This window comes from Aphelocoma coerulescens, assembly GCF_041296385.1.
Source record: "Aphelocoma coerulescens isolate FSJ_1873_10779 chromosome Z unlocalized genomic scaffold, UR_Acoe_1.0 ChrZ, whole genome shotgun sequence".
NCBI classification, from domain to species: domain Eukaryota; kingdom Metazoa; phylum Chordata; class Aves; order Passeriformes; family Corvidae; genus Aphelocoma; species Aphelocoma coerulescens.
Window position 1 is genome coordinate 20,347,367 of NW_027184085.1, and position 27,729 is coordinate 20,375,095.

A 27,729-nucleotide genomic window follows, 5' to 3' on the forward strand; every position below is an offset into this window, starting at 1 on the left:
CTAAGGGCACACATAGGAGTATCAGGAAATCAACAAATTTTAAAATTGATGGAGAAAAAAAAGGAAAATACTCAAATTATAATTCAATTTATTGTCATAATTTAGCATTCAATCATATTTTACTTGCTTCACAAGCACAAATAATAATAATAAACATATCACAACTTACATTAGCCAAATACTTCTTAATGACAAGGTGGTAGACCTTGCTGTCCTTCAGATACAGTCCCTGATCTTTTACTGATCCTACAGTTCTGTGTCCTGGTTCTGCATCTGGATGGAATCCGAATTCTATTCCTGCTACCTGAGGAAATCTGGAAGTTAAGAAGACAAACACTGGAGATAGGAAAAAGGAATAAATCAAATTAATGAACCATTCAGAACAATGCAGTAAGAGCCAGACTCAGAGCAACAAAGACATTGCTCTTAAAATAAGATTAATGATTATACTTGCACCAAATATTCAATATTATAAGGGTATTTGAAGCAGCAGCTGTTACTTTTTTTGCAAGCAGTCTAACTGATCATCTATGTTAAGACACTACCAAATGGAAGGTGTCTACATTTTTATATTTCCATTATTCAATAATAATGCTAGAAGTGTTTATTATAGAGACGTAATCATCATACTTCACAAATTGTAAATCAAGTTTTGTGATATCATTATCAGCATTAAGTAAAATACAAAATATTTTAAGTATCTAAGAAAACTAATATTTTTATACACAGGTAGAACAGACTAGATGATCACTCTACAGACTTTCCATCCGTACCTGTAAACCTCCTTTAAAAAACGCTTCCAGTAGTTTTCTCCACTGGATTTCCAACTGCTATCAGGGGATCTAAAACAGTGAAGATAGCAAAAAGAACATACATAGTAAAATCTTTTGCAGCTTATACTCAGTTTAAACAAAGGATATATGCAAAATCAAAACAGAAAACTATGAAATTTCTAGTAAGATTTTTCTTCCATAAGTATTTGACTAAATAATACATTATCATCAAAAGATAATAAGTTTGTGGCTTGAGGTTATCCTAAATGAGAGGCAATGTGTATTAAAAAGCTGTTCAAGTAACAGTGATGCAGGAGTCAATACTACAAAGATGTATACACATATTTATGTGCAGTAAAAGTCTTACAAAATTAGGCAAGCATCTTGTGTTAATGACTTCTATATTTTAAATTATGTTGCTTGGTTTTGTGAAATGTTGCACACATTGCAAGATGGAGAAGCCAAATCTCAATCATAATTCTACAATAAGAATGGTATAAAGAGAGTAATTAGCTAAGAAGAAGAGGTAAGTAGAGATAGCAATACCATTAAAAATGATTGTATATGAAGATTTGTCGATAATTTCACTTTTTAAATAGTTTGGTAGCATTTTGGTTTCAAGCATATTTGGCAACTACAACTGTTCTGCATATTCAGTACAAGCTTTTATATGTGGGAAATTTGTTCTCAAACTGCTTTTTATTTGATTGAGGAATGGAACTAATTGTGAAAATCTGTCTTTCAAGACTAGACCTAGGATTTTACCAAGCTTTTTTGTCTCATTACATTACTGCCATACTTTAACCTAGCATAATTCTTCACTCTGACCATATTTGTTGTGCAGAGACCACATGCTTGATTTCTGTCTTGTATATCGTACAATTTAAAAGTGGGGAAGTGTAGATACAAAAATGCTGCTAGCAAGGATTTTCTTGCTATTTTCTAAGTCCATGAGAGACTTTTCTCTCTCACAGAAGAGGTAGCAGAGTTATGTAAACAACCAAACAACTGCAACCTTGAAAAGTCTTGTTTATGGTCTAGTAGAAAAATATTTTGACAATGGATGTTTTAGGATTTTAGCCAATCACCCTAAGGGGTGGCTGATCCTTGTCCAATTAGACTATGAAGAAAAAAGTCTATCAAAGAGTTTGTAAAATAATTAAATAAATCAATCTTGCTGCACAAAATTCCTGCCTGCTGGATCTTCTCTCCTCCTCCTCCCTATGGCTGCAGGACACGGTGATATACCCTAGGGCCCAGGCCAGTGGTAATATTTGGTGCTGCCTCATGTGATCTGCACTCTCTGATGTGTCCTGCACGCTGCGAGCCAAGCCAAATTCCTCTAGAGGTACGCTGTTCCCCTTCCCCTCCGGGACCGGGAGGTCCGACAGGACTGAGAAATGGCGAACAGCAGCTCACAAACCGACGCTGTGGTACTGGTCTGGAAAGGTGTGTTTAGTATAATGCACACCTCCATTCCTGAAAACTCACTTTGGGAATTATTAGATTGGGCTACCTTAAAAGGGATTTCCATGGACAGAGATACTGCCCTGGACTTTGCCTTATGGCAGGAACTTGGCTGTGCTGTCCGGCATGAACTCCCGTCTAGGGACCCATCAGTGTTAGAATTATACCAAACCTGGCATTCGTTATTTATTCTGCTGACCGACCTCGACTGTGACAGCAGGGCTGGCTCGCCTATTTCGGTGATGAGTGATGGAGAAATGTCCGGGGGGGACCCCGCTGACTGGGCTTCCGGGGCAAATGATGGTGGATTCGGAAAACCCCCCCCGGCTCCACGGGCAGAGCCTGCGCCGCCTCATCCTGCACAGTCGCAGGACTCTCCGGCCCCCAGGGACCCCATGCCGGTGGGGGGGGGGGGGGGGGGGGGTTGGGGCAGCGGGAGGGCGCGCAGCCTGCCTTGCTGCTCAGCTCAGCGGTGGCCACAGTTTATCCAGGGCCACAAATCAGCGGCTTAGCAACTTGGACCCCAGAGCAGCTCCTAGCCCATCTGCGTATGCACCAGCAGAGCCAAAATCGCCTAGATCTAACTTCTTAGCCGGTGTACCATCGGGCATGCCTGCACCAAGACTGCCTGGGTGTGGTCCGCTGCCCTCCTTGGCGCTGGACTGTTGTGCACCGCTGCAGAACCGAGCCATCGACCTTTTAATACAGCAGCTGCCTTTGCTGACAGAGTTACTGAATATATCCCACAAGCTGGAGGACCTGTTCAGCTTGCTAAAGCAGCTGCTGTGGATGCCAGAGGCACCCTGCTGTGCAGGGTGTGCCGGGCCCATGCTGCCAGCACTGCCCGCGCCGCCCACGGGAGACGCGGCTCCAAACCAGGAAGCGGCATGGCCAGTGGAGAACCTGGAAGTAGTGCTGCCGCGGGAAAACCCGGAAGCGGTGGTGGTGCCGAACGCAGCCAGGGAGCGAGAAACAGCAGCGGTTTCAGCAGCGGCGCCGAGAGCCGGCGCGGAGCAAGTGATGAGTGCGGCGCCAGGAGCGGCTGCAGCACATGGGCCAGCGACAGCGCCAAACGATGCCGTGGTGCAAGAGACAAGTGCAGCACTGGGCGCAGCTGTTGCCCCAGAGACGGCGGCAGCAGCTCCAGTACCAGTTCCGTTGGGACTGGCTGAGACGGCATCCCGAAAAGAGGCTGCTGTTCAAACTGCAGCGCAGCCATCTGTAGTCTGTGCTGTCTGTTCTGGCTCTAGCAAACTTAGCCAAAGTGCCCCTCTCCGTCCATCCCTGTTTGCTCCCAGCGTCTCTGAGTTGCCTTTGCCTGATGACTCATCATTGGGAAGTGAGGCAGATGAGGTTCTGGCCCCAGGTCGTCAGGCGGCTGTAGCTGCGTGGCGAAGAAAAAGGCTGCGCCAGTCTCTCCCCTGGACCTTTCAGGACTGCATGGTAACGGTGCATCCGACCCACTACAGCCACTTCTTAGAGTCAGTTAAGATGCGAGCATTGGAGGAGGGTGACTGGAGGTTATTGGAAACACTTGGAATGCCAAATAGAATTGAGGATTCTGGGGGTAACCGAGAAGCTGTTAATCCACAGGCTGTGCCAGAAGTTCAGGATGGTAGTGACTCCCCAAAAGGGGAGATCCAAGCTTTCCCAGTGTATAAGGCTCTCCCAAATTCAGGAGAGCATGATAAGTATGAGGTAATTGCTTGGAAAGTTGCCCAGGACCTCCAATCCAAGGTGGCACAATATGGGCTAGGTTCTGCTGAGGTTATGCAGATAATAAGGGTGATAAATACAGATTTGCTTTCTCCATTTGATATCAGACACTTAGGTCTAATTCTATTTCAACCTGTACAATTTACAGTTTTTGAGAAAACCTGGAGAAAGCTGGCCAACAAGGCTGCATTAGGGAATATGCAGCTCCCTGCTGCCGATCCTAGATGGACAGCAGGAATGGATGCTTTGACGGGGACTGGGCCCTTCTCTGATCCCAGCCTACAGGGTACTTTGTCCTCTAGTGTCCTACAGCAAGCTCAACAGGTCGGCATGGCTGCCCTGTTGAAAACCATAGAGTTGTCTGCGCCCAGAAAGCGATATACTGAAATAGTTCAAAGGAAATCAGAGTCATTTCTCTCCTTTGTAGAGAAAGTCGCTGCTTCTCTCGAGAAGCAGGTTGAGGATGATGGGTTAAGACAGTTCTTGTTAAGGCAGTTAGTGAGAGATAACGCAAACGAAGAGTGCAGAAAAATCATAGATGCCTTACCAGAGGATCCTGAGGTAACAGACATGGTCGAGGCCTGTGCTAAGGTGGGATCTGGGAACCAAAAAAGGTCTGCTTTGGCTGCATTCCTGCAGCCTGTTCACGCATCTTCTGGTCGTGAACCAAAGCCACCAAAACAGGCAAAAAAACGGAAGCGGCCTAAGCCAAACCAAAAAGAGAACACACTGATCCCCCAGTGTAAGAGGTGTGGCAGGCTATTGTAGATCCCTGACTCATGCCAATGGTCGGCCGTTGTTGGGAAACTTCCGCCAGGGTGCAAGGAGGGGGAATTGCTCTCCGATGCAGTCGCTCCCCCAGAGAATGGCACAGGTACAGGCACAGGCCTACCCAGCCACCCTAGAGACGGCACCCAGGGATCAGACGGCACCCAGGGATCAGACGGCACCCACGGATCAGACGGGTTTGACGTCCACACCACAGCCGCAGTCGTCTTAGACTCTAGCGGTATTTATAAGGTTCCCTTGGATGCATATGGACCCTTAGCCCAGGGATCCAGTGCGATACTGGCGGAAAACACCTGACATTGCCCATCAAGGAATCTTAGTGCACTCAGGAATTACAGATGCTGACTTTAAAGGTCAGATTTGCGCTATGGTCTCCATGCAAAAACCCCCTGTAACTATTCCTGAAAAGACCTGCCTTGCTAAATTAGTGCCTTTTAAGTCTTGTGTCCCCAGGATAGAACAACAAACTCAGGAAGATAACGGCAGTGGATCTACGGGACTTCCACAGGCCTTCTGGACTGCAGACATCTCTGACCAAAGGCCGCAGATGACATGTACCCTGATCCTGCCAAACGCCCGTCCGCCCCGGATTCAGCTTCGAGGTTTGATTGATACGGGTGCTGATGTAACTATCATCTCCTTCTCTGCATGGCCTCCCTCATGGCCTTTAGCCCCGGTGGGATCGGCCATTGCAGGATTAGGAGGAACCACACAGAGCTATTTAAGCAAATGGCCTGTGGTGGTGAAGGACTCAGAGGGGCACCCAGCTATGATTAGGCCATATGTTGCTACCACTTCCCTTAACCTTTGGGGACGGGACGTGTTGGCAGCTTGGGGAGTATGGATTGGGACAAATTTTTAGCAGGGGTCACTGTGTGTAAGGGTGCACAGTATCCTACACTGCCTTTGCAGTGGTTGATTAACATACCAATCCGAGTCAGGCTCTGCTCAGTTAGTTGAATTAAGGGCTGTTATCATGGCTTTTCAATGATTCTCACAGGAACCTTTGAATTTGGTTACTGAGGCCAACTAGAAAAAGCTTTGTATACAATTAATCACCTTAGAGTACCACAAAATTCAAATAATCCTGTTATTCTGAATCATTTTCTCACACTGCCCCGGGCAAAGGTCTGGGTACAGAATTTACTCACTAACCAGTGGGAAGGCCCTCATGAGCTTATCGTTTGTGGTCATGGGTATGCTTGCATTTCCACAGATACTGGGGTATGGTGGCTACCTTCAAAATGTGTTCGCCCTGACCTACAGCACCAGAGGCAGAACAGGCAACCTCCAAATGATGACCAGAATGCCAACCATCCAAACGACGACCAGAATGTAGATCATCAGCCTAATGACTCTTCTGATGATGACCAAGATGTCAACCATCAGGCAGATGGTCCTTCCACAAGCAGAGACTGAACTTTAAAATTGTTATGGAGTCAGATAGTTAAAGCCTTAAGGACATATTTAGAATTAATAACTGATGTAGATTTCTATTTAGGATTAATAGTAGAGTTGTTATCTTATAAAACAAAAAGGGGGAGTGTAGATACAAAAATGCTGCTAGCAAGAATTTTCTTGCTATTTTCTAAGTCCGTGAGAGACTTTTCTCTCTCACAGAAGAGGTAGCAGAGTTATGTAAACAACCAAGCCACCTGCAACTTTGAAAAGTCTTGTTTATGGTCTAGTAGAAAAACATTTTGACAATGGATGTTTTAGGATTTTAGCCAATCACCCCAAGGGGTGGCTGATCCTTTGTCCAATTAGACTGTGAAGAAAAAAGTCTATCAAAGAGTTTGTAAAATAATTAAATAAATCAATCTGGCTGCACAATTCCTGCCTGCTGGATCTTCTCTCCCCCTCCTCCCTTATGGCTGCAGGACACGGTAATATACCCTAGGGCCCAGGCCAGTGGTAATAGGGGAGTGTAGTGGGTTGAACCTGAGTTGATGGACAGTCTTTTAGACTAATGACACTTCTCACAATTTACATATTTAAACCCCACAGAAAGGCGGGAATTGCCTTTGGTCTGAGCTCGCCTTCCAGAAGGTGAGGGGGGGGCCTCCGACTCTCCAGGCCCCACTGGGCTGGGCCAGGGCCCCTGCTCCCCCCACCTCCCCCTTTTCCCAACGCCACAGCACAGACCCTGGGTCACTGGGGCAGGGGGAACTGTCCCAGAGCCGCAGGCAGCTAAAACCAGCCATGGACTCCCACACAGCTAAACCCATCCGGCACATTTTCCTAGGACCAGCAGGTCCTTATCCTCTCCTCTCCACGTGGAGCCGGCGGAGCCAATGGGAGCCGGTGTAGCCTCCTGTCTGCTGCCAGCACACTTTGCACTGAACTGAAGAAGACACCATGCAGCCAGCAGCACAAAGGGAGCGAGGCTTTCTCCACCATAAAGCCTGAACAAGAACACTCTTCAACATGGCGGCTTCAGAGCCAGAGAGAAAGTGAGTCACGTGAGACAAAGCTGAAAATGGCAACGGGAGAAAAGAGGGCAGTGCTGCATTTCTTGTGCGTAGCTTAAAAAACCTTCTTGCATGCCGTGGTAAGAAACTGTAATATCACACACTGTTTGTCTCTTTAATCCATTTGAAGTACATGGGGGGATGGAGAATTCATGTGTGGCCCGTGAAGATTGTGAAGAGTGCCTATGCCAGGCTATACAGAAGTATTGGGAGGCTTTTTAGAGATTTGTGGGGAAAAAAAAGCCTTTGTGTTCAGGCAAAAATAACTCATCCTTAAAAAGATTAATAACCCCATGTGATAGCCTGTGTTTGGCAGTGTGAAGGAACTGTGAGATTTTTCATGGAAGAGATGTTTTACACCACAGCAGATTGTTTCTTTCCGGGCGGGTCTGCTGTTGGTGGCAGTTTGGGAACCATGTGATGCAGAAGAAAACCTTTTCTTTTCCTTAAGGATATGAAAGAGACTTTTCAAGAACTGTAACACTGACTAAAATCCCATGTTCTGTCACCTGTTGTATGAGTTGGGTAAAAGGAGGAAAGTGCTGGGAAGGGGGAGGGGGTTTACTTTAATTTCTTGTTATTTCTCTTTACTTTGAATTCTATTAGTAATAAAACTATTTCTTTGTACTCCAACTATTTAAGTTTTTTGCCTGCTTTGCTTTCTCCTAATTCTTATCTCACAGAAGGAAAATAAGTAAGTAACAGATATTTTGAACCAAACCACTACCGGGAGAAAAAAAACCCAAACATAACAAACAAAAAAACCCCACCAAACAAAAAAAACCACAAGAAGATAGACACAGGACATGTACAGAAAAGTAGATCTTTAAGTCATGGGACTCACCAATACACTACTGCCAATTTTAAAATTATTTATTGTGAAACTGTGTTCATTTATGCACCAGTATATTATTGTACTTCAATAATAACCTGAAGCAGTCAGTCTATGTGATTAGTTCATATGTTAGCATGATGATATTTTCAGTATGTATACTGATAAATAAAACACTAAGATTTACTTAAAAATTTTTTTTGCTAATTTTAAGTTCCTAATTTCTTCAGAGATTTCTTTTAATATAACTGTATTTTAATGCTTCCTTTTGTGTTACAAATCCCTGACTTCTAGATTTGCTCTTACTCAGATATTTTGGAAGAACTACGCCAAACTAAACATTTCTAAGGTTAAATATTAATATATTCAGAAGATTTTGGATTTCCAAAAATGTTTTAAATGATGACTTTAAGCAGTTACTGCTACATCAGCATAAGCAGCTTCTAGCGTGGTGTTGGCTATAGAATTTCCTAGACTGCTTTCTACTCCCACAGTATTTATACAATCATCTAGTTCTCTATCAGCTGAGCAAAGGACTGCTTCTAAAAGATGATGAATAATAAGATTTTCGATATACTTATTTACAACAGACATTCCTTAATTTTAGAAATCTGTTTTAAAAGATTAATTTTATAAGTTTCAGCAGAAAAACAAAAACATAAAAAATGTGTATTATCTCTTCAGTCCCATAAATCTGAATAAACATAAAGCATAATTAGTTTTGTCCTTAATTAGTGCCAACACTTCTGAAGCCACCTAACTTATGCTCATGCCTATGAGAAGTTTAGCAACACCAGCAAAGCCACAAAATAGTTTATCTAAGCAGTGGGAATTCCAATCCAGCATTTCTTTTAGTGTATCCAATATAAATGATTTGCAGATAATAATAGTGGACAGTAGAAGTGATGAAGACCTGCTGTAAGATGATAAACCCAAGGCATTTCCGCAAGAGTAAAAAATAAAATTTTACCCATCGTACTTAGGAAGAAAGATTGCTTGGATGGCAAGAGACAACTCTGCAGATGAATGAATTAGGGGAGTTTGTTCTCATGCAGGGAATCAGTTCTGACATGCAAAGGATATCTGGGATTTTACTTTTGAGCTTTGAAAAGTCAAAATTACCCCTTTTTTTTGTTGTTGTTTCATGCTTCCTCTTCAACAGGAAGGTAAAAGGATTCTAATTACACTAATAACTCCTGTAAAGAAGACAGAAGAATTTAGACAGAACATGAGAATATATGAAAACAGCTCATAGCCACATATTAACAGACTAGCCTGGTGCTTAAATCCATTCTTGGAACCATCCTCACCCACAAGCATTTCCTGAGCAATTTTCTTAACTATTCTCCCTGTAAAAGGTTCAAAACAAATTCACCTGTGGTAAACAACAGAAACATTTCTGTGGGTTTAAGATCAGGGACTGCAGACAATTTCACAGTCAATCTAACAGTCTCAATGTTTTACTTCAATGCTTGCTGTTTTTTAGCATCCCTTGTGAGGACCAATGATCTAATTTAAATTGTCTTGTGTTCTCCAGAGTCCCCTCAGGAGCAAAGATATATTCTCTGTATAGAGAATTTGACATGCTACTACAGCATGTCTAAGACATAAGCCTTGTAGGAATGTACCTGTGGTTGACTGTGAATGGTGTAAGTGCTGCATGTCAGAGAAATTAGGTTATTTTAAAGTAATATTTTGTAAAAAATATTTTATTCACAGTAAGAATGCACAGTGCAACTCAAGAGCAATAACCACATAGGTAATTTAAGTATAAAGGTCTAGGGATTGGAGTATGTATTACTAACACATAATTATAAAAAAAAGAAATCCTTATGAATGTTAATCTTTCAATTAGAAAGTCCAAACATCCATAAAATGGAATGTTATTGGATGCTTTCATTCTTTCACTCTACCGTTTGTTCTAACTGTTTAATGAGTAGCTGTCAAGAATAAATTACTTCATATTAATTCATATACCATTTATATAACTCCTATGCCACATAATTGATATACTCTGATCAAAAAAGTCTCTCAAGAAGTCAGCAAGTAACAGATAGAATGATCTCAAGGGGTTTTTACTATCTGCTTTCATATATTATGTAGATAAAGTAACATTTTAGAATCAAACTGCATAAATTGCAAGATTTCTAAATCCCATTTTTATAGCTGAGCTTAAAAATAAGTTCGATGATGTGTTGTTGGCTGGGCAATCACAAACCATATGAAGTTTACCAAGGACAAGGACCAGGTTCTGCACCTGGGATGGAGCAACCCTGGATGTACAGACAGACTGGGGAATGAGAGGCTGGAGAGCAGTGCCATGGAAAGGGAGCTGGGGGTCCTGGTGGATGGCAAGTTGAATGCAAGTCAGCCGTGCCCCAGCAGCCAGGAGGGCCTGGGGGGCATCAGGCACAGCATGGCCAGCCGGGCAAGGGAGGGGATTGTCCCGCCCTGCTCTGCACTGGGGCAGCCTCACCTCGAGTGCTGGGGCAGCTTTGGGTGCCACAGGATAAGAAGGACAGTACTAGAGAGTGTCCAGTGGGGGGGCATGAAGATGGTGAAGGGCCTTGAGGGGAAGCCTTATGAGGAGCAGCTGAGGTCACTTGGTCTGTTCAGCCTGGAGGAGACTGAGGGGAGACCTCACTGCAGTTACAGCTTCTTTGTGAGGGGAAGAGGAGGGACAAACACTGATCTCTGCTCTGTGGTGAGCAGGGAATGACCTGAACTTGTGTCAGGGAGGTTTAGGCTGGATATCAGGAAAAGTTTCTTCACCCAAGGGTGGCTGGGCACTGGAAGAGGCTCCCCAGGTAAGTGGTCACAGCACCAAACCTGCCAGAGCTTAAGAAGCATTTGGGCAAGGCTCTCAGACATGATCACACATTATTGATTTTTGGTGTGATTTTTAAGGTTGTTTTGTGCAGGGTCAGGAATTGGACTCAGTTGTTGTGAGTCCAAGATCATTGTGAGATCTTGTGCATCCCTTCCAGCTCAGGATATTCTATGATTCTGTGTTTTTTTAAGGGTAATCAATTCACAGATCCACTACAGTAATGTTCCATTAAGAATTAAACTGAAACAAATACATAAAAAACAGACCACATTCCTCTGTGGTCTAAGTTTACTGAAGTCAGTCAAGTTCTATTAGGAAAAAGTATAAATCTCATTCCAAGATAGAAAGGTAAACTAATTCAAAAAATCCTGCTAAAAATAAATATTAACTGCATTTTAAAAAGCAGGAGAATCCCATGACTGCAATGTGAACACAATATAGTTAATTGCAACTAGAACAATACAGCATCTAGGACAGAGTACTCAGAGCTTCCCACCACCTAAATTCATGCTCAGATGTGAAGTCAAGATGCAGACCTTGTAAAACTCTACATCCAAAAATATGGAGATGCTTCCTGGCCTGGTATTCATAGACTTATAGCACGTGCTGAGTTGGAAGGGACCCATCAGGATAACTAAGTCCAGCTCCTGGCCCTGCACAGGACACCCCAAGACTCACACCTGTGCCTGACAGCATTGTCAAAATGCTTCTTAAACTGTGTCAGGCTTGATGCTGTGACCGCTTCCCTGGGGAGCCTGTCCCAGTATTATTGATATGGACATTGAAAACAGCTGATTAAAAAAAAACCCCAAACCTAATTCTTATTAGCTCTTTATTCTTTTTTAAAACAAATCATTAAGAAAAGCATACCCACCTGAAGGTTCAGAGTACACTCATTGATCACTGATTCTATATAAAAATCTTTTTCTGCATTTCCCAGAATGCTAGTTCTTTGAAAACCACACTTAAAGAATGAAAAAACGTTGGGGGGTTCCGGGGGGTTCGTTTTTTTCTAGAAATTTCTAAACCCAGATTTTTTCCATAATGCCTCCTTCATTAACCTTTTTTACACTTATTTGTGTCATAAATTGTGATAAGCTCTGCCCCTTCAGCTTTAAGTTTTGAAAATATCTTTGTTATCTCCTGTATAGTTTAGGTTAATTTGGTTATGGTAGCAACCATATCTAGCCTGTTAACCTGGTTTTTATACTATTCCATATAAATTTGGGCTTTGCAGCATTTTTTGACTGCTCTGTCACCTAATGGTTCCAAAGTAAATCTGGGACATACATTGCAGAGGAAGCCTGGAAACTGCACATGTTATATATATTTTTCCAGAATACCCAATGCTAAAATCAAATTAATGATTTCCTAAACTTAAGTTCAGAAAGTAACTTTTTCTAAGTTAATAAAAATAACTGTACATTTCAGCCAATGCTTGAGAAAGTATACACTTCACCATGTCCTTAATATAAACTCAATAGGGAGGTTTAGTGAATCTATCTGTTACAAGATAGAAAACCTGAACCAATTTAATTTATTTTTGAAGCTATTCTAGATACACAACTGTAAAGGACACTTGTACATCTATTTCAATTCACAAGGTATCTAAGTTAAAATAATTACAAATCACTCTTACAGGAGCAATTTTTTATTAAGAAGAAAAAAAGCATATATTTATTGTTCAGATGGAAGACCAAGGTAAAAAAAATTTCAGCTTAGTAAGATATTACTTCCTGCACCAAACATTAAATAATATGGAGGCAAAAAATAATTCTTAGTAGTGAAACACAGATTTTAAACCAAACATTAAAATTTTAGTTAAAGGTTAGCTTTGTTGAAATTAGTTAAAATAGGTAGATAAGTAAGCCCAGTTGGAATTAATGAAAAGTTAAAAATCGGTTAAAAGAGCCGGACTTGAAATAAGTTTTTAAGATGTAAGTAACTGATTGCTCAATAACTGATTGCCTCTCACTTTTATATGTGTTTAGCTGTGCTTATAATGAGAAACAGAAACACTGATAAATAGGTCTAAAGAAATGTAGACAATCACCAATTTCCTCCCATCTGACAACCTATTCAGTAGTCATGAAGAGAGGAACTGGAAGTTCAGCAAGGGTAATTTGTACTGTCAAAATTCAGAAAGGTAGAAAGTTCAGAGTGAGGGAGACTACTTTGACTTTATCTTTGTTGGGGTTTCAAGAGATCTAGGTTTTTTTCTGTTAAAGGAATTTTCCCCCATTCTGTTACTAAGATACAAATCGCTGGGTGCTTAAGAGAAGACAAAAGGGCCTGGCTACTCTTTTGTTTCACCTGGGTGTGGGGTCAGTTCGCTCTGGCGTGAGAGAGAAGCAGCAGAGAAAGGAGCTGCTGGTTCTTTTTCTTCGGCAGTTTTTCTTTCTGCTGGAAACAATGCCGGGATCCCAAAGCTGTTTTCCCTGCCCTGCTGGAGGCTGGGCTGTGGCCTCCCTGCCCCGCTGCTGCTTTGAGCCTTCGCTGCGTTGTAGCCCTGCTCACCCTGCCTGCCCAGACCTCCGGGGGGGTTCCCCGTTTGGATACATCTCACCTGTCCTCTGGGATCTGCGCTCGTCCCTGCTGTTCCAGCCTGCTGTTCCCGAGGCTCCGGCCAGACCCCGAGGCCAGCTGCCCAGGGGTTTGTGAAGCCTTTGTCCCATCCCTTCCCGGGATCCCAGGGCCCCGGTGCCGTGTGCTCCCCGAGCTCGCTCCGGAGCGCCCCCTGCAGCCGCGGGGGAACCATCGCACCTGCCCTGCTCACCGGGAGCCGCCAGCGCCCCTGCCGGCTGCGAGCGGAACTGCACCCGAGGGGAAAGGGCCTGACAGCCGAGAAGGCCGGGACTGGGTTTGGGATTGTTTGCTGGTACTGCCATGGTTATTGCTGTTTGTTTGACTGGTTATATATAGAATAGTAAAGAACTGTTATTCCTATTTTCCCACATCCTTTCCTAAAAGCCCTTGATTTCAAAATTATAATAACTCAGAGGGAAAGGGGTTACATCTGCCATTCCAAGGGAGGCTTCTTCCTTCCTTAGCAGACACCTGTCTTTCAAACCAAGACAATCTTCAAGACCACCGACCCAATTCAGAGAACATACCACACATGCTTAATGTCTTTCTAGCTAGTTATCATCCGAAGTGGAGAATGGGAGGTGTCAATGTATAAATATGCATTTGTATTTTGAATATTTAGAACTTTTGTAGATAAATAGATTCTGTATTGGCTTGTAACTTTGCACTGCGTATTAGGGTGCTATCCTGTGCAGCTGCCTGGCGCAGGAATAAACACACACTTTCTAACTCTAAACTGTTAGAGAGTCTTTGTCCCTCTTAGTCAGGTATCAATATTAGATCAATGCCCATATTTTGGGAAATCAGTAGCCGACCAAAAAACCCATAAAACAGTACAACAGTAGCCATAAGAAACTGGCCACAGTATTCTCAAATCCGTGTATGTTACAGAATCTTGCATAAATCAGCATTAAATGGCCTTTCAGACCAGTTACTGGAGTCCTGGTGTAGTGTCTAAAAAAGTCCATTTTCAGTGAATTATGCTAGAGAGTTCTGGATGCTAAACTGCTTCACCAGAGGGTATGATTGCTAAGGACAAAAAGCCAACATACTTATTAAACTTTAAACAATACCAGTATTAGCAGAAGCACTATTTATTATGAAAGTGAACAGTAAGTACACAGCCCAATTTTTATGGATACTACCACTTAGAGTACTTTTCTTTGAAAAATATGATGTTTTCATGTGTGATGCTTTGGAATATATGTAAAATGAGCAGAAAACAAAATTTATTGTAAGGAATTAAATTTACTTCCTAAAAATTAACTAACCTCTGAGCTTTGCAAAAGAGTAAACAAAAACAGTAGGAACTGAAAAATTACTAAATGTCATCCTTCTCCCCAACTTAATCCTGAAATAGCTGAACAGACACATATGTTTGGAAACATGAAACAAAACAAGCAAAAAATCCAAGAAGATAAATACGTGATATATTTTTGCTTTCCTTTTTTGGCTCATAAGAAGTCTTTTGTGTTTAGGAACTCCAAAAGGTCTTTGCTTTACTTATATGGGTAGTTGCCAAACAAACTAACTTGTGCTTCATCATTTCCCGGGTTACTGCACTGCTGTTCTCAACAGCCAGTTCTGTTGGTAATGATTTGTCACAATCTCATTTGGGAATCTGAACACTTTCTGCCTACAATAAAAGCAAAGTCTGTTTCAACTAAGACTTAATTACTCTGTTTATTAAAAAGTATTTCTTTACAAAAGCACTCTTCATATGGTTTGCTTGTTAATTTAAAGCAGATTGTAGGCCAAACCAAAAATCTTACGTAGATTCAAGCGGTCTTGGATTTATGTTTTCCCTGAAGTAATTGCTCCTGGGGACTGGAAGAGCTACCAAGATGCTGCCACTATACAAATTGTATGCTTGTTCTGCTGTGACAAGGGCTATTACGAGGCCACTAGATCAAAACAATATCTTTCTACCCATCACATGAAGTATTTAGGCTGCATTGACAACGAAAATACCACAGGCTGCATTAAAGGTAAGAATGTAAGGTTATGTCTGAGACAACTTATAATCAGAAAGCCACAGATGAAGCCACACTGGAATAAACCAACAAACCACAGGTATTATGGAATTCAATTTAGATTTCCTGACTAAAGACTGCAGATGGGCAGCACATCTGCAGGAATCATGTGCTATTGCTACATATAAAGCTGATGAATTTAAGCAGTCTCCTCTAAAACCAGGAAGTGGATTCAGGGAATCAAACTTTTATATCTGTTGCAAGTCTACAAGAAAAAGAAAACAAACAAACAAACAAACAAACAAACAACCACCAGGGCCATTTATCATACTCTTCACGCTGCTTATCTATACTTGTTGCCTCCTTTTGACTGATGTTTGGGTAAAGATTTTATTTGGCATTTCCTCAAAATAACTGAACATATTTACAAACAAAACAGATGAACAATACTTAAAACACTAAATTCTCTTTCAAATGTCAGTAGCAGGTGTTCTCTGGCTAGAAAGGGAGGGAAAATAGAAAAAGGCTACAGGCAAAATATGAATTTGCTCTTTTTCTGGAGGGCTTTACCTACCCCATGGTGGATAACTTCTACCAAAGTGCATTAACTTACACATTTCCTTACAAGATTTCACAACATTCTTAAAGATGGTATCTTCAATTTGTCAGGATCACAGTGAATCCTCAGCTGAGTTCCAGCAGCTGTCCCTTTCACATTTGTGCCATCTAAATTAGTAAGTATATTCCCAATACCACCATCTGAGGAACATGGAAAACACTGAACACTGAGAGCTGGACTCTCAGCAGGCACGTGCTGACCTCTACTCACATTAGCCCCATGTTAAGAGTAACACATTAGTTACATATGGAGCTGTTGTTGGAACTATTTTCTCGTCCCTTAACTGCAGCTCTCCCCACAGACAAGGAAGAAATACTATATAGGCAAATATTAATCTAGGTTATATATGTCCTATATATATAGCATATATTTCACAGGATTTCTCCAGTCCCCTATGGTAAATTGTGCTGAACAAAGACAGGATTAGGCTTCTGACCCTGTAAATCTGCCATGTAGTGTAGTCTGTGTCTATGTATGAATTTTTTAATGTGATTTTTAAAGTTCATTCATATAATAAATCTTCCCTTCTCATCATAAGTTTTAGCCTATATTAAGGGTAAGCTTTGAATTTTGCTTATATTTGGAGGTCTGTCATGCTAACCTCAAAAGTATAGTTTCACTTGTTGTTTAGAAGAACAAAATATAAAACTGTTCTTTGATCACACAGAAAAAACAAATGTGAGTATGGACAACAGAGAAATGAGTGAGAAACAAAACCGGAAAAATAAGGACAAAACATTGAATAGAAGGATAACGTGAGACTAGAAGAAAAAACAGAAGATGAAAACAGGGCAATTAAAAATTTATTACATAAACTGTGAAGAATGTAAAGCAAAGAAACAACAGGACAAAGTTAAAAATAACATTGAAACCAAGCACTTATTTCTTTGCCTGTATACAGTAATTCAGTTCTATACTTTTTAGGAGAATAGTTATATTTTCTCAGATCTTTAGCTCTTTACTGACAGCACAACAGCCTCATACAGTATTTAAAAAACATATTTCAAGAAAAGCATGTGTTATATCTTTCTGAGTCTCTTCAGGTCCTCCTTTTCTCAGTCTAAGAAAGATTCATTAAAGCTTAAGATGCTTTGCTTTTTCTCCTTTGACATGCATTGTCAGAAACATTGGTCTGAGTGAGTATGTCGCCCTAAACCCTACCTCTTTTGAATTCATAATTGTGTTTAATAATATTTTGACTCTTACAGGGATATTTAATTCATTATCATACAAAGCTCAAGGAAGAATTATTAGAAAGGGTTCTTCTTGTTTCTGTCACCTTCAAAGAAAAAAAGGAGAAGGAAGATTTAGAGGAGAAGGAATTTTCCAGGCAGAGCCTTCATCCAGATGTTTCTCAGGTTCCAAGCAATGCACCTGCCACCACAAGCAGAAGGACACTTTCCTTATTATGAATTTCTCCACACTTCAATCACCAACCAATAAGGTAAATCTGGAAGCCTACACCAACAAGCCAGCACACCACAATAATGATTACCTATCTTTCTTCATGGGTAAAGAGATAAAATTAAAGCAATCTTCAACTCCATAAAGTTTGCTGAATTGTGCATATAACGAAGCAACAAAACTGGAAATTCTGGAGAACATCTTCTGAGATGGCACCATTCCACCATTCTAAAATAATGTGAAGGGGGCATAGAGGGAATCTGTCATTTGCTTTCACATGGATGATATATGTATGGTTTGGGTTGTTTCATTTGTTTTGGATTGGGCAGGTTTTTTGAATTGTTGTTGGTTTGAGGTTTTTTGGTTGGTTGGCTGGGTTTGGGGTTTTTAAATTTTATTTTATTTTCATATTCTGTTTTTCTGAAATTCCCTAGTTTATTCACTTCTAGTTTTCCTTAAAATTCTCCCTGCTTCAAGTGAACGTCATTGGAATAGCACCAGGCAACACCATCATTTTCTCTCAAACTTTTTCTAGATTTTTGAAAGAATAATGTAATATTTAAAAGTTAGGCAAACAAGAAAAAAGGTCCTTATTACCATCCTTGTATGTCACAATGCACAGCCAGATTCTCAGAAGTACACAGCATTCATCAAGAACAACTACAGGTTTTGTTCTGCCTGCTGAAAATTGTACCCATGAATTTAAAAAAGTCAATTTTGTAGGTTGATGAGCTTAATGAAAGAAGGTTGATGACAAATTAAAGGCAGTCAAACAACAACAAAGGCATTTGGCAATATGTATTTCTATCAAGAATGTCTTTATTTCAGTGCAGTTACTCAGAGCAACAAGGCCAAAAACCTTGTAAAGCAGAGTAAGAGCTCAGCTTTCCCCCCTGAAATCATCTGATTCAATCCAAACTTCTTTTTCATGTAAAAATGAACCATGCTGTACTTACCATGTACCAAAAGTAGATTAAGTCAAGGTGGTGTGCTGTAATGACACTTACATGTAAACAACATCATTTACCATGAGATTTAAGTATTCATTTAAAGAAATTATGAAAATGTAGTTATTAAAATAAATCCTCCAAATGTATACTTAACCTGCAATGTAACAACCCAGATGATAGTTCTTAACTGGATGTGATCCATTTCTGTTCATTTCAATAACACATTAGTTCCAAAGTGGAGTAATGATAATTTCAAAAATCTCTTCTAGCCAGGTAACAGACACAACAGAGTAACTGGAATTGATGTAAAAAATTACTTTGTAGGGCTACAAGATCTCTAACACGTAGCTAGTGAATAGTTATCAGGGAGGGCAGAGGAGTGGAGATACCAACTGGACAATGAAGTCTGTTTCACAAGGCCAAATTCAGATGGCAAATAGAAGAGATTTCAGAACACTGCTGCTTCCAATGAGTTCACTTACTTTGAGTTGTATTCTCATCTTCTTATAAACAGGAATATGTCAAAATTACTGAGCCTGAGTGTCCAGTCTGATTTAGTTTCCAGACTTTCATTAGGTCACTTGCTCTGAAACATAAATTTGGATTATTTCTTGTGCCAGCACAATTGTTGTGCTACATTTACATTAGATACATTAGCAAAGTTTTACTATCCTTGACTTGCTTCTGTCATCTGAAAATATTCATTCCTTTTAGATGTTATTTGACTTTTGCTTTTAAAAATCTTGAAACAGAACAGAAAAAAAATTATAAAAATACCATTTATTTTAAAAATGTAAACATGTAACCTATCAGCAAGATTCCTCTTGTTGGCATAGTTTATGCTGCTTGCTGTTCCATTCCTGAGCACCAGGACTGTGTGACCAGGCAGTATGGACAGTGGCAAAACCATTTCTTATACTGAATAAACCAGAGATTTTGTATAGGCCTTTTATTTCTAGTAACCACTACAGAACAGCCATGGACATGACAATGAGCTCAAATTTTGCCATCTCGTCCACTTTTATAAAGCACATGATTTTTTATAATGTTTCTGAAGATGTAGTAGAGGGCCTCAGTAGTGATCCAGGCTTTCTTCCTGTAGACATAAGCAGGATGAAGAGTACTTGGGTTTGGTATTTATGCATTACTCTCAGATTCTCAAAAGACCATACTTGTTTTTTTGAATTAAGTGTATGTTCCCTGGGTGCCTAAATTACTGCAGTTTATACATTTAATATAAAAATATAAACCCCACATATTTCTCTTATGCATCCATCAAGCACTCTCTAAACCACTTTATGCCAAACATTGCATTTTCTAAGTAGCAGAGCACTGATACAGCTAAAGACTTTAATTACTTAAACATCCGTTTGGCTTGAGCTCTATTCTCTTAGTCCTCTCTCTCTAATAGCTCCTCACAAATCCATGATGTTTTCTTTTTCATAGGTCGTCCTCTTCTTCTTTAATAATAGCAGTCTTTGAGTTTCATCTTCATCAGTCAATGAATAATGTACAGATTCATTGTAAGAATTTATGCAAATATTTTATTCTCCAGTCTTTTATTAAATTTGTCGTGAGACTTGTGACTCATAAGGAATTTTAACAACATCATAAAACTTAGCTTTTAATTGTTAGTTCTTATACATATTTTTTACTAATTTTAGGCTTTCTGGTTTATGGCATTAAAGATTATTTTTCTTGGCTTTTTTACAGACTTTTACAGGAAGATTTATCAGTGGTCTCTTTTGTCTTCCATTTCTTGGGTGGCTTTGTTTTAAGCCAGATTTTCTAAGATACTAAAAAAATATGTAATATTAGGGCAAACATATTAATTTATTGCAGTCATTCTCTATTGCATTGAGTACACTAGAGCTAAAAGTAAATCATTCACTTTCATACTTTAATAATGAGAAACTCATCTTAACCTTGTTCATTTCAGAAATAATTCTTCATTTCTGCAGTTTGAAGATCTTCTATGCTCATGTTTGGGTTTGTAAAGTAGGCGCTTTTTTTGCTCTTAATAACAGAAGTGCTGGTGGGATTAACATTATGTTACTAATGATACTGTGTTTTAAAAAATTATAGAGGTAAAAGCAAAAGGTATCTGGTTCTATGGGCTGTTTTCTTAGATTTCCTTGTCATTAAAGCATATATTGTGTTGGGCAAATCCAGATAAATTTGAAAAATTTAGTTGGCTAGCTACCTGAGTGCTCCCACAGATATTTCTGTGTAAATTCATGTTGGAATTACATATGCAAATATATGTGATAAAGAACTAGAGAAGGTGGAAATATATCCTGGGTTATCTGATTTCGAACTTCTTTCACTCTCTGATTTAAAGAATGCAATAGTTATTAAGTGCCAAATATCTTACCATAATAATTTCTAGAATCCTCAAGACATGACTTAAATGTCACAAACAATCCTTTGCAACACTTACAGAGAAGGCAAGTAAAGCAGACTTAGCCATTTTAACATTTTTGCTAGCTTAAGCATGTTGTTTCATGCATTCCTAACCAAGAGCAATATGCCTGTACTGGACTGACAGCTACAGTCTCCCCAGTGATCACATTTTTAAAAAACTTGACAGCAAGCAAAGTAAGCCTCTTCCTCAGCATCTCCACTGCAATACACTGCATGGACATTAGCTTCCTAAGTGAACTTGGAAATTATTGAGACTTCTAAGACAACAGAACTTAGGAAAGTGTTCCTGTCTTCCTTACAAGTTTAATTGATAGACTGCCTATGTTTGTGGAACTGTGACTACAAATCTCTCTGCACAGATATGTTTCTTTGATTTGAAGGGTATCTATGTAAATTGTTTTTAGATTCAAAATGTACCTGGGGTCAAAAACACTCACTTCTAAAGAAACGGAATACTTTTCTGTGTCTTGGTATTAGACTGGTACACACTTAAAATACATTAATGTATATAATCTTTGCTACAAAATAATTTGACTTGGTAAGCGTGAACTGAGCACAGGCTGAAGAGGAAACATGCTGGGAGCTGTCTCTGCTGGAGGATCTCTGAAGTCAGGAAGACTGACACTTTGGATACATGAAAGAGTTATTTATGGAATCAGTATGGAATAGTCCCTCTTGGGGCACTCCTTTCCCCAACTTCCCAGCCTGTATGAAATGATTTATGAAAAAGAAATGGCCATTGAAGCTGTGATTTTCAAATGCATTATTACATTGTTATTCGTGATAGTTAAACCGTTTTACTCCACAGGAAGCCTGGTACAAAAATCAAGTACTTTATCTCCAGACACTGATCTGACCCCACATTTCCAGGGTATAAACCTGTGCTGTTTAAAATGTACCATACTTACTTAGAAAGACAGTCACTTGAACTTCTTTTAAAAAATATATTTTAAAGAAATGTGGAAAAGTCTATATTGTTTTCATTTTCAATTTAACTTTTAAACTTACAGTTTATTTTTCTGTCTTAAGGAGATCATGCAGAAATACTTTCCTTTTTTTCTTCAGTACCTGCTTCTTGGTTTCCTCTTCTCTCTATGTATCTGTTTCTAGAGAAAGGGCCTTTTTTCCTCCTAAATTTTACATACTGCTTTCCCCTTTTTTTTCCTACAAAGATATCTCTTCACATTTCTCAGAAAATCAGTCTCTCTTTCAGAACTCACCCAGTCCATTACACTTAACATACCCTTGGGAAATACCATCAGAAGCCGACGACCAGAGCAATAAATGGATCAGACAAAAATTGTAACAAAATGGAACAAGAGAAACTCCCAAGTAAAAAAAAAGTTCATCTCTGTTGATTTTTTGGAATTACCATACAGGCTAGGCAGAGGAAAGCCCACATATATACTTTTAGTTCATTATGAGTTGTAGAGCTGCAAAGAATTTGACTGCAACAGGCCACGTACTTTCTGAACTTATCTCAAGGTCACCTACCTGTGGTCTTGAGAGGATGCCATGGGAGGAAGCAACAAGCCCCTACCTCCTGCAATCCATTAAACATCAGGAGATAAAGCTAGAGTAAGGAAAACTTGATAGAAACACTAGTTGAGACAAGAAGAAAGAATCATGTCTCTCTATTCAGGAAAGTTTTCAGCATACATACCTCTGCTTTCAAGGGAGAGCATTTTGTTTCCTGGTGATACATATTTTTCAGACTGAGTCTTGTTACTTGTACTGCCCACCCTGCAACAGCCTTTGGTGGCTTAGCTTGGAGCTCTTTCCCCCATCCCCATTCCTGGGATGCCTACAAAAATAATTTTTTCTTATGCATCCCAGACTGAGTTGATACCTGTTTCTCCAACATAACCTGTGTCATGCTGATGAAGTGTCATCAAATTCACTACGTTCCATGATGATTTCAGAGGTCATTCAGAACAATTATGAAAATGTGCAGTCTTACAAATTACAGAAAGAATCACCATATCCACTTCCAAATGTGGACATACTGAATATACAATGTGAAGTAAGTCACTAGAACATCAAAACTGTTCCAGATGTTGGCTGATGGACAGAAGTCAGCTGTGACTCAGCTTTATATAGGGCAGATATATCACCAGGAACTAAATTATAATTTTTCTTAAAAGCCAGTGGGACTTTGGTGCTGATTTCAAGGGATCAGAACTTCAGCCAAGACACATAATGTAAAAGCAAATATGCTGCACTTTTTGGTAGATTTATTGTTACTGTTGTTTGGTTTAGTATTAGCATTATTTCATTACTGCTATTGCAGTAGCTCTTAATAAGACTAGAAATAGACTGAAATAAGACTACAGCATTTGACTAAAATGATCCTTGAGCAACAAATAAAACACTAGCACTGGTATGGCTTCACAAATGTATCTGTTCTTACCTATATAGATGTGAGGAGAGGATGTGTTCATTTTGCTTTTTACCAGTATTAAAAATATTTTTCTTGTCATTAGGAAATGTCTTTTCCTTATATTGTAGCAAGGTAATATCCTGGCTCAAAGTATAATCTCATGCATTTATTTCCTATAAAAGTATTAAGTTAACTAAGAAAAAAATAACTGATGTCCTTAAAATAGGACAAACAAACTGCAAATTTTTGCTGCTCTGAATGCTGAAAATCTAGTAGTATGTTTACAAAGGTAAAGTTACAATTACAATGTCACTTTAGTTTTAACTAATGTGATAACAACACTCGGAAGTGCTGCAAATCCATCCATACAACCACACATCCAGTAGTTTACAGTTCTGTGGAAATAGCAGGAAAAGTCTAAAACCAGTTTCAAAGTAGATCCATAGGCCATGTCCAGACAAAGGTGGTTATCAGGTTGTCTGTGCTATAGTAATGTTCAGCACAGCCTGAAGAGTTCCTCAACCTGTCAGAGTGCCATTGCTGGCATATTCAAGCTCCTTGGCAAGACTAGGTTACTCTGTGTGATGTGTTCGATGTTGCTTTGGATTCAAGAACATTACTGAAACACAAAAAAGCTCTTACTCAGTGGCCTGAATAAATACAATTATACCAGAAGTGAGCTAAACAGCCATAGCTCCCTGGCTACAGAGAGGAACAGGACCAGCAGAAGCTGAAGTCGGCTCAGGCCATAGCTCATGCTGAGGCAGTGTGGTCCCCAAGAGCCCCTAGGGAAGGGAACTACAGGCACAGAACAGGCACAGCCCCACACGCCTCTGCATTGGAGGGGCTAGTGCCCAAGGCCTGGGAGGACTGTGAGCATCAGCCTGGTGAACTGCAACTGCACTGCGGTGCTGGTACACAGAGGAAACAGTTTATCTACTCAATCATTATTTAACCTTTTCTATAATAAACGAATACAATTGTGTTGTATCACACACCAAACATTTTTTTAGAGCCCCAAAATACTAGGTGTTTTAGAGACACAAAGTAAGTCATAATATCATAGAATATGCTGAGTTGGAAGGAACCTATCAGAATCACTGAATCCAGCTCCTGGCCCTGTGCAGGACACCCCAAGAATCCCACCACATGAATGGGAGTGCTGTCCAAATGATATGCAGAAAAGACTCCACTACTGGAATAAGTAGTAAAGTAGGTATGTTTATTCCAGCTCTGGGACGCATGGGGGATAATTCCTCCAAAGCCATGTGTGCCGACAGCTGCATTGAGCTTGGTGTATATCGGGTTACAAGTTCCATATTCACTGAGTTTCCCAATACGCCACTATATATTCATACCTAGCCCCGCCCAGCCTCGCCTCATATTACAGTGAGCCCAAAAGTCATTTACATCCGCGTTGCGCTTGCGCAGTGCTGTCTGGTGGTCGTGGGCAGGGGTCTTTGGGATGAAGTAAGGGTCTTCCTCGGAGTTGTTATAAACGCGTATCGTAATACTGGCTTCTCACAAGTATTAAGGTGAATATTATATAATGTTAGAAATGCTTTTGCTGTGTGGATGTAGTTCTCTTTCTTTTTAGCAAGAATTTAGCAAGTGTGAGCAGGTAAGATAACCTCCAAGCAAACAGAGGATGAGGCCCAAGAGCGGCTAATCAACGCTCTGCCTGGAGAAAAAAAGGGGCCCAAAGCGGATAATCACCACTCTGCCCGGGGGGCAAAGAGGCTCAAAAAGCTGCTATCAACCCTTATTGTCTGGGGAATTAAGAGGCCCGCTCGACTATCAACTCTCACCTAGCGAGCCCAGGCCCAAGAATCAAAAGAAATGAAACCGCAAGGCAGAAGAATATGCATGCTCTAAAAAGGCGGAACCAAGGAGTGGCCATGCAGAACAGCTCCTGGAAAAGTTTGAATATGCATAAAGAACAGATAGTAAAAATTGTGTAAAAATGGTATAAAAATGACTATCCTCGAGCATTAGGAGTGCTCTTGGCAGAGGGCCAAGGCACACGGCCGTTACCTCTTTGCTTTAGTATATGTCTGTTATTGTCTTTTTATTAAACTTTTAAATTCTCACAGGAGAGTGAACCTCCTTTTTCACAGAGTAAAGGGTCTTCCTCATTCTGAACTTTTCACCTTGCTTCCCTGCACATGCTCTTTATGTCCCTGGCCCAAGTCCAAACTTCAAGGCTGGTTTAAGTTAGTTTTAGGTTGAAAACAGCATCTTTGGTCAACATTCCTTCCCTTTATCAATCGTCTTATATCTTCTCATCCTGCTTTGGTAGGCACAGTGTTGAGCAAGCTGCATGCATTGCTTTTAACAAACAACTTCTTAGCAAATCATTTAACCTCTGCTTCCCCATCCCCCCTGATTCACAAACACTTCTTGAACTCTATCAGGCACGAGCCTGTTGCAGTGCTTACTACCCTCCGTGTGAAAAATTTTCTGATATTCAACCTACACCTTCTCTGACTTAGCTTAATGCCATTTCCTCGAGTCTGACACTGGTGGTGAGAGTGAAGGGATTGGCACCTGCCCCTCTGCTTCCCCTTATGAGGACGTTGAAGACCACAGTGAAGTCTCCCAAGTCTCCTCCAGGCTGAACAAACCAGTGACCTCAGCTGCTCCTCATAAATCGTCCCTCGTGGTCCCTCGCTGGGACAGTCTCTAACATTTGATTAAATTTGAGCAGCGAACCAAGTCTTTGTTAAATAGAAAAGCGATGCCTAAGCACGCCTCCTGAAGGCCGGTGTCAACTTCGTCAAACGCGGGCGGGGACTGCCCTACGCTCCCCGGGCGCGCCCCCCGCGGGTCTCGGCGCGGCGCTCACCCGGCCCCCTCACGGCGCGGGCGGGCTCGGGGCGCGGCGGGCGCGGCGCTCCCGCCCCGTGGGGGCGGTGCTGCTGACGGCGCCAGCCCCCCCAGACCTGCCGCGCCGCTCCCGGCGGGTGCCCGGCCACACGCGGCGGGTCGGGCTTCCCCGCCGGGAGCACGGGGTGCTGCATGGTGGTCCTTTCCCAGTGGTCACGGGCGCGCTCGCCCCCCCCCGCCGGCTGCGCGAAGGAGGACGGCGGAGCATGCCACCGGCGGGGCGGTTCCGCGGGGACTGACATGCTGCTGAAAGAGGGCAGGCGCCAGCCCCTCCGCCTCTCCCCGCGGTAGCGGAGGCGATGCTGCAGGGCGCTCCCGGGACTCTCCCGCAGGCACCAGGCTATCGCCCACAGCAGCCGCGCTCGCTGCCGTGAGCGGCGCGGCTCCGGCCCGGCCGAGGTGACGAGCGGCGCGGGCCCGCACCCGTGCCCAGGGCGGCGGCGGCGGCGGCGGGGAAGGCGCTGCCCGCGCCCGCGGGCGGCTCCGCGCGGCGGATGCGTATGCATGAGCGCTGCACCGAGCGGGCGCAGGAAGCGCCCCCGCTCCGCCGCCTCCATCTTCCAGGGCAGCAGGACCTCGCCGCACGGCCGCGACAGCGAACGCCGGGGCAGCGGCTCCGATAGCGCCTACCAGACCCAGAGAGCCCTGGACGACTGTAAGATGGTGGGTACCGCAGGCGGGCTTGCCGTAGTTCTTACCTTTTCCGAGCTCTCCCGGCGCAGACAGCGGTGCCGCTCCTCCGGCCACCTTGACTATTCCCATCACGTCCAGTTGCACTGTTTTTAAACCCGCAATCTCCGCCGGGGTGCTGCCCTGCACCTCAACTCGCGGCGGTTCCAAAGCGGGAGGCGGGAGGGAAGGCGAGACTTGCGGGGAGCCGGCTGCGGGACAGGGAGCGGAGCGGGCGCCTGAACAATCCAGCGGGAGGAGGAGTCCTCGCCCCGGTACACACACTGCAGAGCAGCTGGAGTTGCTTTTTTGGTAGATCTGTCCCCAGACTTGCGCTCACTGAAGCCGAAATGAGTAAATAGTTGCCTCCAATGAATCACTGCACTGTCTGCTTGCTGTCTTGTGCAGCAACCACACTCTTGGCCTAAAATCCTTTTAAATCAGGACACAGAATTAGAGGCCCTGAAATTCTGTCCCTGATATATATGGTACCTGTTACCAATCCTCCCAGAGTAGCTCGTTGCAATTTTAAAACCTGAGGTGGAACACCTGCGTCTGTGTTATTTTTGGACTGTCACATTCTGGTATCAGATTCTTCCCCAGTCATGTTCAAAATGCTTGCATCCTGACACTTTCCTCCAAATCAGCGCCATATGCCCCCTTTCAGGCTCCTTGAGCTACAGTCAGCCTGACACTGGGCACCAAAATTGCCCCTCTAGCTAGTGACAGATGTAGAAAAAACATGAAGTTGCTGCTAGTTTCCTTGACTAATCTGTGTCTTGCTGAAGCTCTGTCCAGTAGCATTGAAAATGGAGCTGCTACTTTTATTCTGCTGGATTCTGGCAATTTTTTTTCCTCTGGTGCTGAAAAATGTGCTGGCAGATTATCCACTCTGATACTTCAAAACTGGGAGCAATTCCCAGTTCATGGAGGAACAAAAGCTGCCACAGTAGCTCTATA

The 27,729-nt window shown here is 41.9% G+C and overlaps 1 protein-coding gene and 1 long non-coding RNA gene across 3 annotated transcripts in view; one reads left to right on the plus strand and one right to left on the minus strand.

The window, feature by feature from the left end:
• Window positions 1–101: 101 nt before the first annotated feature.
• On the minus strand, window positions 102–27,552 carry LOC138103087 (uncharacterized). 2 transcript variants are annotated; one of them, XR_011147654.1, is made up of 3 exons: window positions 26,799–27,552; window positions 774–842; window positions 102–314 (listed from the first exon to the last, which is right to left on the minus strand). It is a non-coding gene; the product is annotated as an uncharacterized lncRNA (long non-coding RNA). The 2 variants fall into 2 exon arrangements; XR_011147655.1 differs by having other exon boundaries at window positions 102–336.
• RGS7BP (regulator of G protein signaling 7 binding protein) overlaps window positions 26,168–27,729 on the plus strand; it is a 32,055-nt gene continuing 30,493 nt past the window's right edge. Inside the window, exon 1 of the mRNA XM_069001080.1 lies at window positions 26,168–26,763. Within this exon, the coding sequence (XP_068857181.1) occupies window positions 26,605–26,763 (159 nt within the window). The 5' untranslated portion in view covers window positions 26,168–26,604. The remainder of the gene's footprint in view (window positions 26,764–27,729) is intronic.